The sequence below is a fragment of the Chrysemys picta genome, chromosome 3, assembly GCF_011386835.1.
Source record: "Chrysemys picta bellii isolate R12L10 chromosome 3, ASM1138683v2, whole genome shotgun sequence".
Taxonomy (NCBI): domain Eukaryota; kingdom Metazoa; phylum Chordata; order Testudines; family Emydidae; genus Chrysemys; species Chrysemys picta.
The window spans coordinates 24,441,198-24,460,466 of NC_088793.1; the positions used below are offsets into that span (position 1 = coordinate 24,441,198).

General features: G+C 37.2%; 1 protein-coding gene across 19 annotated transcripts in view; it reads left to right on the top strand.

Moving 5' to 3' along the window:
- Positions 1 to 19,269, top strand: part of PUM2 (pumilio RNA binding family member 2) — a 113,504-nt gene that overhangs the window by 29,620 nt on the left and 64,615 nt on the right. For all 19 annotated transcript variants that reach the window (XR_010599390.1, XM_065587621.1, XM_065587625.1 and 16 more), the window contains 3 exons: positions 8,834 to 8,902; positions 17,970 to 18,075; positions 18,436 to 18,623. Coding sequence is in view for 18 of the 19 variants with exons in the window: in XM_065587618.1 (XP_065443690.1) it covers positions 8,834 to 8,902; positions 17,970 to 18,075; positions 18,436 to 18,623 (363 nt within the window). In the remaining variant the exon portion in view is untranslated. The remainder of the gene's footprint in view (positions 1 to 8,833; positions 8,903 to 17,969; positions 18,076 to 18,435; positions 18,624 to 19,269) is intronic.

Below are 19,269 nucleotides of genomic sequence, written 5' to 3' on the forward strand. Positions count from 1 at the left end.
CTTGACTTTGCAACCTTAATAATGTTTGGTTTAATATTTGTTATAAGTGACTTGCAGCATGTGCATTTGAGATTGCAAGTGTACACCTTGAAGTCTGTTTTTGAGTTTATAAATGGATTGTCCGAGTTCTGTCTCTGCAGGTGACTCAGTCTCATCCACTCAGATTAAAGAGGCAATCCAAGATATTTCATAAGAACTGCTTTTGTGCCATGATCTGACTGTGACTGATGCAAATCCATTAATTATGTGTGTGTTGCTCAACTGGAAAGAAACAAAATGATTACATTTGTTTTTTGTAGTTTGCCAGTTGTAACCTGTATTCTTCTGAGTAAGTAAAACAGGAAAGGGCAGGTCCTGTAACTTTGTGAACTGTTCAATATATGCAGTTAGAATGCTTGTCTTTCTCGTGTGTGCAAATTATTTTTGGGAAATAACCTAACTATTGGAAATCTCAGTATTTAACTACGTAAATTAAAATGTTGTTAGTATTATATGGTTTTGCTGACTTGTAGAATAGCTATGAAATTGCAATTTATTGCTAGATGCTTCACATTAATGCACTTTTCTTCACAGCCAAAAATGTTCAAATTATTGCCATATTTAATCTGCACTATTACTATGGACAGTTAGGAAAGCCCTAGTTCAGAAAGCATTTAAGATGGAGAGGTTACCATAAAATAATAAGAGGACCATATTTAGTGATGTAGGTATCAACTGTACCCACCTAAAGCACTGTAATACACGCGGAGAATGTTTTCTCTTGATAATGATCTATTCTGAGGGAGAGACACTGTAAACTCTAGGTTTTGCAAATAAAAAGGTTTATGGTTTTACTTTTTAAAGTTTCAGGTTTTAAGTGGAAGTGAAAGGTTTCTCTTCATTAGTATCTGAGTGAGAGATGGATTATTTAAAAAGAAAAAAAATGCTTCCGGCTAAAAACAGCCATGATAATTCCAATGATTAGTTTTGTTGGGCTATTATATAAATTACCGACACGAATTTAGTTTTTATGCTTGGATTGCTAAAAATAAATCAGGGCCTAATATGACCCCATAGTGTTGGTCTGTTGTCCTTTTAGCTGTTGTATAGTTTTTGTCGTCAGGAATACCATCACATAGCTTTTATCCTGTGATCTAAACTAGGGAAATCTTAATTAGGATAACTCTGTCACGCCACTTAGAGGAAAAATCTTGTAATTGAAATTTCAAAGGTAACAACATTTTCTACAACATTTCCTTGATGGTTTTGGGCTCTATATTTGTGTGTGTAGTTTTTTGAGGTGTGTGTGTGTTTTTGTTTTGATCAAATGAAGACATATTAGGGAAAACGGGGGAAATAAGTGAAATTTTAAATGTTTTCACTTCTAGCAGGACAACTCCAGCTGTGTTTAAAAAAAATAAAAATAAATATATATATCTCCTAGAACTGGAAGGGACCCTGAAAGGTCATCGAGTCCAGCCCCCTGCCTTTACTTGGTCCTGCTAGTGCTGATTTTGCCCCAGATCTCTAAGGATTGAACTCACAACCCTGGGTTTAGCAGGCCAATGCTCAAACCACTGAGCTATTTCTCCCCCTATCAAATTTGAAGTGAATAGGAAGGACAATTCAAAGGCTACCCCCCAAATTTAAAAAGCTGCTACTGTTCTTACTGAAGTTCTGTTTTTGATGGAGGGATAACTGAATTTGTAGCACATTATGAATACATACTGGGATTTGTAAGAAAAATTATACTCCTTGGGCTACATACATGACTTCAGGTGGGGAATGATGCCTTCGGGATTTAGTATTAAGCTTTGTAATCCATTATTTGTGACTTTTAAATTCAGAGTAGTCATTTTCTACTATAAATCTCAATGTGATGTGATCGTGACAATGTAGGTGAAGTTGATTTTCCATATATCACAATGATTTTTTTTAAGTTGCCTAGTAATGATATTAAAAAACGTTCCTTTACTTTGGTAGTTACTCTTTGTTAGCTACGTATCAAAGCTGTGAAATCAGGTTTTTGTATATACTCTAGTCAAATATGCAGTTTTTTGCTCCACTAAGAGGCAGTTTGATTTTAGATAATATACTGAGAGACAACCATGATGGAAGGCAGTGTGCTATGAGTACAAATATTGTAGCAAGTAGGTTTTTATCTATAAAAATGATAACAGGGATATCCATAGTAGGTCAGACTGGTGGTCCATTGAGCCTAGTTTTCTGTCCCAACAGTGGCCAATAACATATTTAGAAGAAAGTTCCAGAAAATCTGTAACAGGCATTTGTTGGTTAACCTGCCCCAGTGGGAAGTTTCCACTTACCCCTTGATAATTAAGTTGGCGTATGCCCTGAAGTGAGAGGGCTTCTGTATCTTCCAAAACTCATCTGTTTTAGTAGTTTCCATTGTGACCCAAGTTAATCTTGTTAACCATATAAATGTCTGTTCCTTTTCAAATCCATGTATAAGTACCATGGGCTAATTGTGTATTGTGTGGGAAAAATATTTCTTCTTACCTGTTTTGTATTTGCCACCTTTTATTTTCATTAGCTATTCCCTTGTAATTGTGAAATGAAATTTACATTCTACTTTGCCTGTACTTTTCATTATTTTGTATGCTCTTATGTTCTCTCTTATTCATCTCCTCTAAGGTAAACAATCCCAGTCTTTTAAATCTCTTTTCATATGGGAGTTTAGTCATTCTTGTTTCCCATCACTAAACTTCTAATTTTGTTATATCATTTCTGAGCTATACTTTGCAATGGTGTCATCACAACTAAACACATATTTCTGATGAGGATATATCATTGATTTACATAATGGCAAAATTTCTGTAGTATTTCCTGTTGTGTATCCATCCTGACATTTTACTTCCTGCTCTTTGAGCAGAAGTCTCCGTTGAACTGCTCACAGTGATGGGCAGGCCTAATTTCTGAGTTGATCTAATTAATTTAGAACTCAGTAAGGTTTCTGAGTAGCTCAGAAATTCCCTTCAGTGTGCATTGCTTTGAATATATCAGCATTGAATTTCATCTGCCATCATATTGCTCGATCTCTTGGCTTGGTTTGTCTCTTGGCTGTCAGTCTTCTCTGGTCTTGACCTAAATAAATTTGTAATCTGTAAACTTTGCCATCTCACTGCTCATATCTTTTTCCAGATTATTAATAAATATATTTGACACCGGTTCTTGTATGGAACCTTGTGGCACCCCATACTTAGTAAAAAATTAACTGTCCATTCCTGCATTTTGTGTCTTTTAGCCAGTTTTTGATAAAAGACAATACTGCTTAGTTTCTTCATTCCCTCTTGAGGGACTTTGTCAGAAGCCTCATGAAAATGTAAATAAATTGTTTGTTCTCCTTTATCCATTGTTTTATTAACACATTCAAAACATTCTAATTAGGGAGGTATGAGTTTCCTTTGCAGAAGCCATTCTGGTTGAACCCTATCATGTCATGGTCTCGTAGTTGTTCTGTAATATTTTTAATACTTCCATACCGGGTAAATGGAATAAAGTTACTGGTCTGTATTTCTCTGAGTCATTCTTAGTGCCTTTTTTAAGGTAAGTACACATTTGCTATTGTCCAATCCTTGGATATGGCACAGAATATGCCTGAGTGTTGTGGATAAGGCATCAGGAAAGGGGGAGGTTAAAAGATGGAGTGAGATAAAGTAGGACCAGTGCAGTTGGTAGCTAAGGGTACATCTACACAGCAATTAAAAAAAAAAAAAAACAAAAAAACTATTGTACCAAGTCTAAGAGCCTACGTCAGCTGACTTAGGCTTGTGGGGCTCGGGCTTCAGGGCTATACAATTCCAGTGTAAATGTTTGGGGTCTCTGAGCCCGAATGTCTACCCTGAAATTATATAGCCCCGCAAGCCTGAGTCAGCTGACCCGGGCAAGTCGTGGCCATGCCACAGGCTTTTATTGCAGTGTAGACATACACTAAGGGGGATTGGGGTAAGGGAGAGGTTGGAAGTGAAAAGTAAAAAGGCAGGTGTAATGGAGACTGATTGTATTTTTGTATGGTGAACAGAATTGATTATTCTAGAAATTGCTTACCAAGTTCATGACCAAATAAAGGTACCTCTTGAAACTGTTAATACTTAAAAATTGGAGCTGGAACGCCTAACGAAGTATGTAAGTGAGTGGACGTATAGTTTGTTGATTCCATGTGGAGCTACATGATAGGTATTTAAGATATGGTGTGTTTGTGTTTCTGATGTCTTTTTTTGTTTGTTTGTTTTTTCTATTTCAGTGGGTGGGATGAAATGTTGGTAACCTCAGATAATGCTGTAGGGTAATAATATGAGTTATCTTTTTGTGACAGTTTAAGATCAGTTAGCTCAATACTTAATCCATATCTATTCCTCAATCAAAGATGTTACAACAGACCAAAAAGCAAAGCTCTAAGGTAGGGATCTATCTTCAGTGAGTAAATAGGACTTAAATAAAAAGCCTTTAAATTCACCTTTATCTGTACCACAAGTCAGGGATACTTTCTTGCTTTGGTTAGTGATATTAACACAGTACAGGTGAGCAGTCTTTAGGCACTTGTGCAATAGTGATATGCAGTAGCAGAGCAGGGAAAACATACCTTGAAAGAGTTTTGACCAGAAAGTCAAGGAAGACATTACAACACTTCTAATTTACACATGAATATATTTTAAAACTAAAGTGGATATATTCTATTTTGTTTGCTTATTTTATCCTACATGGATTTATTTTGTCAAAAATTTATACATACCTGTCTGGGGAATGTGTCATAGGTTTTTAGTCTCAACTTCATGTATATTTTGTTTTTACTGGAGTATTTACCTGCTTCTGACATTTGGAATGAGTTCTCTATATTAAATATCGGGACTAGTGCTAGCACCTAATGCCAAAACATTTGGATGATGGAAGAGAATATTCAACAAAATGATTTTAGGGGGAAAAGATAAATGAAAGGCAAATGTGTTCAACCAAAAACAGGGCCTTTCCACCTACAGAAAAGATTCTGTTTCCAGAAGTGCTAGTTGAGTTGTCAGGGTGACCTGCACAAAGGTGAGAAGATGCAAAGCAAGGAACCCTTGCTTTGAAAATGTTGCTCTTTTTCCCCCCCTTTTGTTTGGGAGTTTGTCCGACTTAGACTTCTAAAATGAACTACAGCTCATTTTTTACATTTCAAACAGCTGGATCTTTTGGGTTTCCAAATTATTGACTTCTAAACTAATTAACTAAATATGACATTAATTAAAGAGAGACTTTGCTGTGGGCTTAACAGCACACGTTTACTTAATGCTATTCCCTGTGCTATAATAAACGTTTGTGCAAAACAATGGCTGTCTACAGTATGAGCTGTTGGTGTGATTTCCCCTGCTTGTGTACATGTACTTGCGCTAGCTCTCATCCAGCTAGTGGAAGTATAAATACTGCAGTGTTGCCACGGTAGCATGGGTAGCAGCAATAGAGGCACAGCTGAGCCATGCAGAGTATAAAGCTGCCTAAACCTGTGGGTATGTACTCCACACAGCTTAGTTGCCTTCGCTGCCACTACACTTGCAACTAGGGCAACACTTCCAATTATATTCACGCTGGTTCGATGAGAGCTAGTGGGAGTGCGTACACAAGCAGGGGAATCACATTCCTGACTCTTATTGTAGATTTAGCCTAAGTAGTAACTGAAAATTGACACAGTAGTTTTGAACTCAACTGAAAACTTTAAAAAGTGCTTGGGGAAATAAGTTAGTCAAAGGCAAAATAATTAAGAGAAGGCACCCTTTTCTCACTAGTTCATAAAGTATTACAAATGATGGGGAAATGTATATTGAACAAAGTATTTGACAGTGTTTTTTAAATTGTAAAGAAATCAAAAAACTCTGTACTGAAAGATCTTTTAATTAGGTTGCACCAAAGGAATAAGGCATTTTTAATTAATTAGATAAATGTTACTTCTGGATCAGAGGAACCAAGCAGGAGACTTTTTGTTCTGGGTTTGTATGGTGTCTGTTACAATAGAGTCCTGGTCTATGATTAGGGCCCCTAGGTACTATGGTAATATAAGTAATAAGCAATGCTAGTCAGAACTTCTTGGCTGCTTATGTGATTCCAGCCAATATATTTTCCTTTTGGTTCTGTAGATTTCCTTAATAAATTCTTGAATTCAGTGAAGAAGTAGGAAAATTTTGGTAGGCAATACCCAAGGAAATCCAGTATAATAGAGATTAGAGAATGCAGACCTTTTAAAACATCAGTGTTACCTGCAATGCTATGGCAGTGTTTTGTGTACTACTGTTTCTGATGAAGGCATGTGTCCTGAAGGAGACACAAATGAAGGCTCCACTCTTCTGGTAACATTACAGTCTTGCAATAGCATTACTAACAGTAACAGTAATAATCTTTCAAATTTCATGCATATGAGACTGGAACATGGGCAAAATAAAGTTCAGATCAATGTATAGGATTGATCTACAACTATAGAGACCTCCAGCTCCTCAGTTTTGTTTGTTAAAGTATTTGTTAAGTGTAACCTATGTATTTAGTTACATTGTTACCCTTTCGCTCTTTTTGTAGAGTTCTGTGGGACTGTAATTGAGGTATTTTTAATGTTGAAAATTGGGTAGGCGTGGCAATGTACATTTAATCTTTTGCAGCAAAGTAAAAAATACAATAAAATGTTAAGTATCAGAGGGGTAGCCGTGTTAGTATGAATCTGTAAAAAGCAACAGAGGGTCCTGTGGCACCTTTAAGACTAACAGAAGTATTGGAGCATAAGCTTTCGTGGGTGAATGCCCACTTCATCAGACGTCTGATGAAGTGGGCATTCACCCACGAAAGCTTATGCTCCAATACTTCTGTTAGTCTTAAAGGTGCCACAGGACCCTCTGTTGCTTAATAAAATGTTAATGACTTATAAATGTGGCTAATTGTTAGACAGTGACTTACACAACATTTGTGTTGAATGACTGTAGATTAACAAGAATTTACTACAAATTGTTTGAAAAGTGCTAATTGAACAAAACCATGTTCTTGGAGATGAAATTGTGTATATATCAAGTTTTTTTTTCTTTCAATAGTAAATTGCAAAGTAATAGTGAAGTGGTTCACAATATTTTTTATTTTTATTTATAATATGTCTTCCATGTCTTCCATTGTTTCTTATGAATATCTATGCAGGTAAATTAGAAATTTAGATAATCCAAATTCAGAAGCCTCTTCCAAAACTGAAATTTTGCAATTTCATTCTTTCCCCAAAAATCTTTTTCCACACACAAGGATTTTTCATTGCTTCCCTGAGCTTTTCAAATAAAAGTTTCTTTATTTAAATAGGTTACTAATCTGCTGTTGATTATGCTCCAGCCTAAAATTTGTTCTTAGACATTTTTATAGGAACATAATGTTCTGTCTAGTCTTACTTCAGTTTCATTGATACAATCAGTGTAAAAATCAGCCTAATTGACTTAAATTCCCAATTTTCTAGTATTGGGAAAAGAAAGTTTGTGTTTAGGTTGCTCTTTCAATAATTCAGTTCAAAACTAAATATTCTGCTAGTGCTGGTTGAATACATTGAGTGCTCACTGGGGATGGAGATAATGAATTAAAATAACCAAAATCATATTCTTCATGAAGAAGTGTTCTTTTATGACTTTCAGTTAAGCATTTGCTTCAGAAAAATTAACTATGTACTCATATGCTGACTTCAAAGATTTAATATTTTGTAGTTTAATATGCTCAGTTAATGACCTCTTGAGAGGACTGAGTTTTAGCAATGGAAATTGCCAAGAAATCAACACTGCTGCTTAAATTCAAAATGCTAAATTTGCTACAAAAAACTTGCTGTTGGGGAATTTATAAAACTGAAAGTTTATCCAGTCTATCAACAGAAAGATGATAATAACATTTGCATGTGCAATTTTGAACATGTTCAGTTTTTTTCATGTTTTCAAGTTTATCAATGACCAGAAACTCTGATGTGTGAAAGAAAACAGCATTTGTATACCTTGTTAGATAAACCTCTGTTTATACAAATGCAATGTTTGTGTAGTGTCAATTACTGTGTATGGGAAAATGCACATCCACAGCATTCTGGGAGCAACAGATTCCTTGGGATCCAACAGAGAACAACAAAAACAAGGAAATTTGCTTCTTCATTTTCCTCCATAATTTTGGGGTTATTGTGTTTCTAAATCATTTCATTGCTGTGCCCTCTCATATTTTAGTGTTGCAAACAACCCAATTGTAGTTTTATTTGTTCTCTTGCCCCTTCTTTTTCTAAGTTTTCCTTAGTTTTGAAAGTTCCTTTGAAGGCCATTCCTTAGAGGTAGAAAATATACGAAGTGTTTGTTTGGGGTGAGGTTAGTATCTCTGATGGGAATAGGATAGACAGTAGTGATAGCCACTCGTGTGCGCACTCATGAGATTTTTCCATACCTTTGTCTTCCCTCAAGTGTACTCAGTAACTTTGTGTGCAACAAATCATTTCTTTTCCAAATTAATATGTATACACCAATCATTAATTTCACTTATGCTTGTGTGTGTTTGCAGATAGAAAATTGCTCATTGTTTTTGTGGTAGTTGATGTTTACTGTAATATGCTACATTTATAGTTTGTAAAATATTTGTCCTTAACACAATAATGCAAAACAAATTTTAACATGGAGCATTAAAGAACTGGTTGCAGTCTTTAAGTAAACTCATTTACCAAATCTGAAAGGTGTATGATTATAGATTGAATAGCAAATTTTAGAAATGGAACTTTAGAACCATTTTTTAAAAAACAGTAAAATCATATGGGGAATATATAACTGTATTTAAGATATAATTCACTATCTAATGGTTGCTAATTGTCATTAATTTTTTTCTTCAGGTTCGATCTGTGGATGAGATGAATCATGAGTTTCAAGCTCTTGCACTAGAATCTCGGGGAATGGGAGAGGTAAATATTTGTAGGTGATTAGAAAATCCTGTTGGAGGACTGAAAATTCTAATAAAATTTAGCTTGTTTAGATTCTTAGCTTGGTTAGTGAAGTTTTTTGATCTTAGACAAACCAATTTTTCAGGCATCTAAAGGCCATATTTACAATATTGAAGGTGGTGTCTAAGTTAACTCCAGTATCTAAGAACTATGGTAAATGGAGCTATCATGTTAACATATTGGGCTTGTTAGCTGATAAGCTTGGGGAAGAAGAGCAGGCAATGTAAAGATTGTGTGAAATTCTCTGCTGTTGCTTTCTAAGAAGTTATTTCCACTAACCCAAGCCTGGGGTGCTGGGGCTTTTACAGGATTCCTGGACCCAAAGAAAAATAACAGTTATAAACTGGCTGGAAATTAGGGCAATTTATAATACCCTTAGTGGCATGGCTTCTTCAATGGACAACCTTAGTGCTGATAGACCAGTGCATGTGCCATGGCCTAGGAAGGAGGAACAAAAGCTTCCTTCCAGAATGAGAGGTGCAATTTTAAATAATCTGAAATACTCTGCCGGTTAAAAATAGCCTTTTCCTTCATTCAAACTATATTAACACCAACAGAGTGAGAGACTTTAAAAACACTATTATAAAGTCTCTTAGGAAATTCAGAGAAATGCATACTGAAAGCTAGACTTATTACTCTACTTGCTGAGGATCTGACAGTTCTGCAGCTAACAAAGAGTCCATGTACATCACATTAATGAAGGGCTACCTTGTCCCTTTGCTGACGTAGTGGAGGTGAAATCTGAAAAAAGATGTTGATATACAGGGTAGCTTTAGGAGGTTATAGGAATCGGGTGTAAAGATCAAATCAAAAGTGATTCTGTCATTTAGACAATACAGTGATAAATATGAGTTATTCAAATGGCACGCAGGCCTCTTGATAAAATATTCCTTGTTTTTTGTGCACTGTATCAAACATATCGTTAGGCTTGCTATTCTCAGTCTCATTAAGATTTATTCCATCTTAAAAAGATTGAATTTATTTTGAATCTTATTTTCAAGTTTTTCCAGTTAAGTCTCCAAAAGTGACAGCAGCTTCAAATTCTGATATCATAGTGGCAACTGTGAGATATTTTGCAAGTATGCCCCATCTATACTGTGTTGCTTGTTATGCCAGATCACTTGAAGACAATGCAAAGAAGTATGGTTTGGCTATTGTCCATTTGGAATATATTGAGAAAACTGAGTCAAGGCAGATGTAGCCTGGGCCAAGAGGCATTCTTAAGGAAATCAAGATAAACAAAATTGTGGATACATTTATTTTATTATGGACCTAATAACCAGTATTTTATGTAAACAGAATGTAAACTGATGCAGTGATGTTTCCTACATTTGCAGACACCAACTGTATCAACCACAATACATGTGATTTCAATGCTTTGATTATACAGCTAAAAAGTACAATATGGTTGTGTACGAACTGACATATGCTAGATTACTTTACACAAGTATTGAGTGAAAAGAAAAAGATAGCTCTTTGTAAACAGTTATTTTTAAAATTAAACTGAAATATCAAATCCACAACAAATTGTTTTACATGCATGATGCACTAACTTCTTAATTACTTACCTAGCTGTCTTTCAGAAAATTAGAGAAATGCCTTTTGACAATCAAAACAAACAATATTTCAACTTAACATGTTAGAGATCATTTTTGGGCTCTGATCTTTCTAAGGAAAGTATTATTTCTTGATGAGAAAACAAATTTGAAGTTTTAGCTGGTGAGCATTTTGTTTTTCCCAGTCTGATCTATAGTCTCTAAGCACCTTACAAACCCTAATGAAATAATCCTCTCAACCACGTGAGGTAGGGTACATTCCAGGTACTTTATCCTAACTTATATCAAATGTTCCAAAGGGGCTTCTACCATTTCTTCAGGAGCCTATTCCACATTTCTTGCTTTCAGGAAGTTTGCTGTATTTTCCATAGATTTCCCTTTTCTTAATTCTTTTACCCAAGTGACACATGTTAGTACACCCTAGTTTTGTGGTGTGTTTTTGTTGTTTATTCCCTAAACTCCAGATTGTTTTCTTGGCACCAGACTAAACACAGTATTCCAGGTGTGGTCTCATCAGAGCTGTATCAAGAGCAGATTATCTCTTTTATGATGTGATTCTTCTGAATGTGGGAACTAAAAAACTGTGTCAGTTTTTTATGCCAGTTGTCACTGAACACCTTGGTATAATTTGTTTACTGTTTAACCAATGAACACCTCGGGAAAAGTCAGAGACTAAAGGCTTGTCTACACTTGAAACACTACAGCAGCATGGCTCAGCACTGCTGTAGCACTTCAGTGTAAATGCAGCCTATGCTGCTGGGAAGGGTTCTCTCATTGGCATAGGTAATCCACCTCCCTGAGATGTGGTAGCTAGTTCGACAAAAGAATTCTTCTGTCAACCAAGCGCCGTGTACACTGGGGGTTAGGTCGGCTTAATTACACTGTTCGGATGTTGATTTTTCACACTCCTGAGCAACATAGGTGGGTCAGCCAAACTTTTTAGTGAAGACCAGGCCTAACTCTTTTGCACTTTTTGTAAAGTGTAGTGTTGTAATGCTCCTAGAACATGTGAATAGCAGTAGCGTAGCTGGGGGGGAGCGGGGCAGTGGCCGCTCCCCCACTGAGCACAAGTGGCGCCTTGTCAATTTCTTGGCACCCTTTTAATTGTTACTCACCGGGGGGAGCGATCAAAAAAAAAAGGCGCCACCGCTGTGGCACTTTTACTCACCCAGCGGCTGGACCTTCACTCGCTCCGCGGGTCTTCGGCTGCATTTCCGGCGGCAGGTCCTTCAGTGCTGCTGAAGACACCCAGAGCGAGTGAAGGGCCCGCCGCCGAAGACCCGGAGCGCCGCCAGGTGAGTAAAAGCGCCGCAGCGGGTGGTGCCCTTGTTTTTGATCACTCCCTCTGTTCCCTCCACCCGGCTACGCCACTGGTACTTTTTTAAAAAACGTCCAGATAGTTTTTTCTTCCCAGTGAAGACATTGTTCCTGTTATGTTCTCTTGTTCTCACATATGCGTTTTTCTGAATTGAATTTCATTTCCCTGATCATATTCCTAATCCCCATAGGTCAATTTATTTTTCTGTCTCTGCAGGGGTTCAGCACTTCCCATTTTAGTATCTGCAGGTTTCATTGGGCTGTTAATTCTATCCTTGGGCTCATTAATGATCCCAAGTCTACATTAGAATTTTCCAAGCTAGTGTTGCCATTTGTTCATTTATCATGACCATTTGTTGGCAGTCCTTCAGTTAGCTTTCAGTCTGTAAGGGTGATCATATCTAAACCAATTTGAATTAATTTTATGAGTAAGACCGAATAAGGTGTTTAGCTAAATATGTAGCTCCCTTGATCCACTTCCATGCTATAATGCAGTAGTGGTTTACTTCGGAAGAAAACAAGATGAAAAGAACAATTTTCTACATAAAGAGATTCATTGTATTGCAGAGGTCTTCCTCTGTTGGTCACCTGAAAACCGATTACCCTTTTTAGCTGTGCCTCCAGTCTTATTCTTTGCCGCTTTACCTCTGACCCTTCCTCTGTCTTTCTTCCACTTTCCAACCACAGCTCCTGCTTATTAATTTCACAGGCTTTTCCCCCAGTTTGGTTGTCTCCCATTAGTCATTCTCTTGTGACCCGCCTTAGGATCACAATCTTTACTATATATCACTGCTTTCTAACCTAATTGCCAGCCCTCCCCCTCCCCCCCACACACAAAAAAGGTTGAAAATACACAGCAGTATCTTAAGGATTAAGGGGAAAAAATCCTTGCAAGAAAGGCCATACAGTAAGCCAGTGGCAAGCAAGAAAAAGAACGTTGTCAGACTGCTACTGGAACACTGTGTCAAGTTCTGGTGTCAGTATTTTAAAAAGGAAGTTGGAAAAATTGGAGACGGTTCAGAGAAGAGATACAAGAATAGGTAGTCTGGAAAATGCTCCTTAAAATGAAACTAAAGAAGTCTGTTCAGCTTATCAGAGAGCATGTTGAAAAGCTGTTTAATCATATCCCCTAAGTAACTACACAGGGGGGGAAGATGTGTTACTAGAGAGCTCCATTAATCTAGCATACAGACAGAGCAATGTCCAATGGCTGGAAGCTGATGTTGGCAAAGTTCAAACTGGATATTTTTAACATTGAGGGTGACTAACCCCTGGAACAGTTTACCCAGGGATACAGTTCATTTTGCATCACTTGGAGTGAAAGGCCTGTTTTGCCTTTGCTTCTCTGTTACGCAGCAGAATGAATGACATGCCTGTCATAGAGGTACTCTTTCAGGTACCACAGAAGAAATAACAGATGGGAATTTGTTTGGGCTGTTCATGCCCTTAGCTAATTACTAGCTAAATAACCACATTTTAATTATGATGAACAACACAATGTTTGCTTAGCTATCAGCAGTCAGGAAGAACCAGGTCAGTCCCCCTTCTTAGGGAAGATTAAACCCTCATAACTTGGGCAGGGAAAAATCCTACCTATGTACTTCCAGTCTCTGTGGGCAAACTCAATTGTGTTGTTAAATAGTCACAACATAAATCCAGCAAAATGTAGCATCTACCTGTTGGCACTGTCCCAGATAAATTTGGACAACCAAAGGTAGATCTGTTTGCATCCTAAAATCAGTTGTAAAACACCTTGCTTCTCACAAGGAGCAGCAGCCATGGACCTGCTATCCTAACCATTCCTGAAATACCTCTTTAATTCCTTTCCTGCATCCTCTCTCGTGGGCAGGACTCTGCAAAAGATGAAGTTTAGTCCTCTTCTGGTTCTTGAGCAAAGTAAGCTGTCATGGGATAAGAGGGGAAGGGCCTCTCATGGATCAGTAACTGGTTAAAAGATAGAAAACAAAGGGTAGGGATAAATGGTCAGTTTTCAGAATGTAGAGAGGTAAATAGTGGTGTCCCTCAGGGGTTTGTACTGGGACCAGTACTGTTCAATATGTTCCTAAATGATCTGGAAAAAGGGATAAACAGTGAGGTGGCAAAGTTTTGTATCATCTGCAAATTACTCAAGATAGTTAAGTCCAAAACAGACTGCAAATGGTTACAAAAGGATCTCACAAAACTGGGTGACTGGGCTACAAAATGTATTTATCAACATTGAATTTCCAAAGAAATGCACATTGAAAAACATAATCCCAACTATACATATAAAACGATGGGGTCTAAATTAGCTGTTACCACTCAAGAAAGAGATCTTGGAGTCATTGTGTATAGTTCTCTGAAAACATCCACTCAATGTGCTCCTAACAGAACGTTGAGTATTATGGATAGATAACAAGACAGAAAATATCATATTGCCTCTATATAAATCCATGGTATTCCCACATCTTGAATACTGCATGCAGATCTGGTTTCCCCATCTCAAAAAAGATATATTGGAATTGGGAAAGGTACAGAAAAGGGCAACAAAAATGATTAGGGGTATAGAACAACTTCCGTATGAGGAGAGATTAATAAGGCTGGGACTTTTCAGTTTGGAAAACAGATGACTACGGGGTATATGATAGAGGTCTACAAAATCACGACTGGTGTGGAAAAAGTAAATAAGGAAGTGCTGTTTACTCCTCATAACACGAGAATTAGGAGTCACCAAATGAAATTAATAGGCAACAGGTTTAAAACAACAAAAGGAAGTACTACTTCAAACAACACCCAGTCAACCAGTGGAATCTTCGCTGGAGGATGTTGTGAAGGCCAAGATTAGACAGGGTCCAAAAAAAACCCTAGATATTGATGGACCTATCCTCCATGAACTTAGCTATTAGCCAGGATGGGCAGGGATGCAAAATCATGCTCTGAAGTGTCCCTAGCCTCTGTTTGCCAGAAGCTGGGAATGGGTGACATGGTATGGATCACTTGATTACCTGTTCTGTTCATTCCCTCTGAAGAACCTGTCATTGGTCATTGTCGGACGACAGGATACTGGGTTAGATGGACCATTGATCTGATCCAGTATGGCCGTTCTTATGTTCTGGCTGCTCTTCTCGATGAGACACTCTACCAATAGACAATACTCCTGTGTTTTGCAAAAAATCCTGCACGCTGTTTCAGGGATAAATAAATGTTATTCCAATCTTTCCTCACTTGGACTTTCTACCATCCCTGTCTGACCTTCAGCTGGATAATGGAAGTTATATAGAAATGTCTTCATTTGAGAAGACACAAAATAAACATGCTAGAAGTGCATGACAATTTGACGACCTGATCAGATTCTGATTTAATCTGCTCCATTCTTCCCATCAGTTTTTTGCTTTTGGTAGCTGTAATCTCTTCCAGAAAAATCTCTGAACTGAATGATCGTATTTGCACTTTCTATTGGAAGTGCCACTTTTTCTATAAACACACTTTTTTTTTTTAATAGTTTTCATAAAATGGCTTTATTTCCCTTCTGCCCTATCCTGGGACATTCAAAAGGAAAACAGCGGTGCCTTTACAGACATAGATATGGAGTTTAAAGCTAGATGAGACCATTAGTTAGTAAGCCATTAAATTTCACTCAGTTACCTAGTATTGAGGAATCCTGCATGGTCCTCGAGATGTACTTCTCCATTCTCTGAGATCTAAATACTTCAGATCTTTGCAAACTTATAGAAGACATAGTGCTTTGTCCCACATGAAAATCTATTACGTGGACACCTGGTGATTACTTTTTAAAATATACAGTATAGAAACAGACACTTAAGCATCTTCCATTGCAGTCTTTGACATGAAGACACTGCATACCTAAATATTATCATGAACATAGATCCTCCTGAACACAGGTAAAATGTGCTCTGTCTTTCTAGTTATTTTCCTCCCTTCATTTATGACTTTTTTTAAATCCCACTGTAAGAACCAGTGATTTCAATATGAAGAATGGGGAAATGGCCTTCCAATTTAACTTAACTATTCACCCACTGATTCTATCCACCAACTTTGTTCCTGGCTAGTAGGTTTCTGAGACATTTGAAGCCTTATTAATCCTTTAGTTACTAGAGGGGAGAAGCAACTTTCTTGACTTCAGCTTTCTGATCGCTAAAGAAGAAGGATCTCATGGTCTCTTCTTGCTGCCCTACCAAATTCATGGCCGTGAAAAATGTGTCCTGGACCATAAAATCTGATTTCCCCCATGAAATCTGGTCTTTTGTGTACTTTTACCCTATACTATAAAAATAGCCTATACTACGAGATAAAAGTATACCAAAATACAGCGTTTCTCAAACTGGAGGTCCTGACCCAAAAGGGGGTCACAAGGCTATTGTAGGGGCTCATGGTATTGCCATCTGTACTTCTGTGCTGCTGCTGGCAGCAGCACTGCATTCAGAGCTAGGGTCCTGGTCAGCAGCTGCTGCTCTCCAGCCCCCAGCTCTGAAGGCAGCGCAGAAATAAGGCTGGCAATACTGTGACCCCCCCTACAATAACCTTGAAACCCCCTTCTGGGTCAGGACCCCAGTTTGAGTCTTAAGGGTATTGCATGTTTATATTTTGCCGTTTTTAAATACAAATTCATGTTTTGTTACACCACCATGAAATGTAAGGTTTAAATATCTGAAACAGTGAAATTCCAAGATTCTTAAAATGCTATGACCATGAAATTTATGAAAATAGACCGTGAGTTTGGTAGGGCCCTACATATATGGTATTAACTTTGGTCAGTTTTGCTAGTGCAGTTTATGTTCCTTATCCCAACTAGCAGTAGAGAGGATAGCAGCAGCTGCATAGGCACTATCTGCAGACTAGGCGAAATAGTGTTGCATCAGATTATAGTTGTCATATTTTTTTCCACTTCCAGAAGGCCTAGAAACTTGTTTTAAATGGATCATTAAATTCTGCAGAATTGGATAAATATTCTCCTTTCAAATGTTTTCCTACTTTCCACTAACAAATAGATTTTTAAAAATAAATGCTGGGTTACAATTTTTCAGTGTGCACAAACATTACAATCCAATGAAAACTGTATTCTTAATGTGTTTGAGAGGACTTAGATGCACACCACAGTGGCAGAGTTGGTACACACCTAGTTATATTGCCATTGATGATTATAGTTCTAAAGCAAGATAGAAAAAATTATGATGTAAAAAGACTGGTGACATAGGAATGTTTCTGATGAAGTTAAATGCAGTGCCTGCTTTCTGAAATGGCTTTGGTTTTTCTACCTTAGAAGTAGTAACTTGAGCAAACCCTATCGCTGAGGGGAATGTCTGAGATTTCGAACCTTTAATCTGTAGGTCACTGGGTCAAACATGGCAGGGTTTGTAGTAAGGTAGAGGTAGCTGAACTGCCATCATGCGGATAGTTATTATCTGAAGTTTGTGGACTTGGTCCATTTCCAAGTTAACACAACCACATCATGAAAACTACCTCTGGATTTGATATTCTTGTTAGTTGTCTAGGCTGAAAGGTCAAGATTTTGAATCATGATGGAAACTGGAGTGTTTTCTCCCCTTTAGAGATGCAACGTACTAGGTGAGGGTTGAAGAGCATAAGCACATTTGCATGGGAAAGTATCAGAGGGGTAGCCGTGTTAGTCTGAATCTGTAAAAAGCAACAGAGGGTCCCGTGGCACCTTTGAGACTAACAGAAGTACTGGGAGCATAAGCTTTCGTGGGTAAGAACCTCACTTCTTCATATGCAAGAAGAAGTGCATCTGAAGAAGTGAGGTTCTTACCCACGAAAGCTTATGCTCCCAGTACTTCAGTTAGTCTCAAATGTGCCACAGGACCCTCTGTTGCTTTTTGCATGGGAAAGCTTCCATAGTTACTGTTCATTCTGTGTGTATTCTGGGTAACTAGTACCTGAGTCTTAGGTTGTCAGTTGGGCTCCTTTCATGAGGAATTAGATGCTATTTTTCACTCTTTAAATGTTGTTTAAATATAATTTGTTTCCTTGTGTACATTTAACATCTATAAAATGTCTAAATTAAATACCTAGAATTTTTTTGTTTCATTGATGGAGCATATCCCCCTTAGTTGTGCTGTTAATATTTTTGGCTATTTATAAGAACTATTGGTTAATTTTTGGCTATTTTAAATGAAGTAACTTCCCCTCTTAAATAGCTGTTACCTGCCAAAAAGTTTTGGGAACCTGATGATTCAGCAAAAGATGGACAAAAAGGGATATTCCTTGGTGATGAGTGGAGAGAGACTGCATGGGGAGCTCCTCGTAAGTGATTGTAATACGCATTCAAAGATCGTTCCTGTTAACTGTTATCTGAAAGTAATAGTTTTATAAAACCCTAGATATGCATTAAATTTTAAATTGTTTTCCCTCATGTTAATTCTGAGAAATCTATACTGAACAAATGACAGTGGTATGCCAGTAACACTTAACATCTCAAAACTGGGATACAAGATTTTTTTTAAAATATATTCAGTTATAACTTTTAAAAATAAAACTGGCTTTGTATTTAATTGTCATGTTCTGGTCTTGCTTAATATGTTCCCCTTTATGAAATGTTATCAGCTTTGCAAGTTATACTGTAAAGGACAAATTAGTAATTTTTTATTTATTTTTTTTAAACAGACCATTCTATGTCCCAGCCTATTATGGTACAGAGAAAGCCTGGACAGGGTTTTCATGGAAACAGTGAAGTAAATGCTGTATTGTCTCCTCGATCAGAAAGTGGTGGCCTTGGAGTGAGCATGGTAGAATATGTGTTAAGTTCCTCTCCAGCAGATAAATTGGATTCCCGGTTTAGGAAAGGAGCTTTTGTAAGTAATCTCATGCTTTAAGCTTGCATAGTTACTTACAGCAGTGCTATGAATTCTTGTACATAGTTATGTTTTTTTACTGCATTTTTTTCATTTCTCTTCTATCCTTCCCTCCTTCTCTTCAATTGAGGAATGTGTAGTTCTTACCCACCACTTTTCCTTAGTTGGAAGGTCCTAACATGAAGGGGTTAGGGAAAAGCATTTGGGGAGTTGTTGGCCTTGAATAAGTATCTCAGGAAAATTATTGCATTTATTTACCAATCACCTTCAAATCCAGTCAGAAAAATAGGTACTGTACAAATCACTGGTGAGCTGTAAAAGCTCTTAATAACTATATTTAAAGCAAAATACAAAATGGCGTTTGGGCTAGATCTTCATATTATTTGTGTTCTTAAAAACACTTTTTTTTTTTTTTAACAAATAAATAAAAATCAAACAGTATATAGTGATCTAATTTGTGGTGTTACTGCTTTCCCGGCACCGCTATAGTTAAGGTTGAGTTAACTTTTCCATTATAAATCCTGACAATGCCCTTTTATGTTTTAGCAATTACTAATTGCATGTGGTTGAAACTTCATAAACAAGTTACCTACCAAATGCAATTTCATTTAGAACAAAATGTTTGTATTTTTTACATGCACTATAG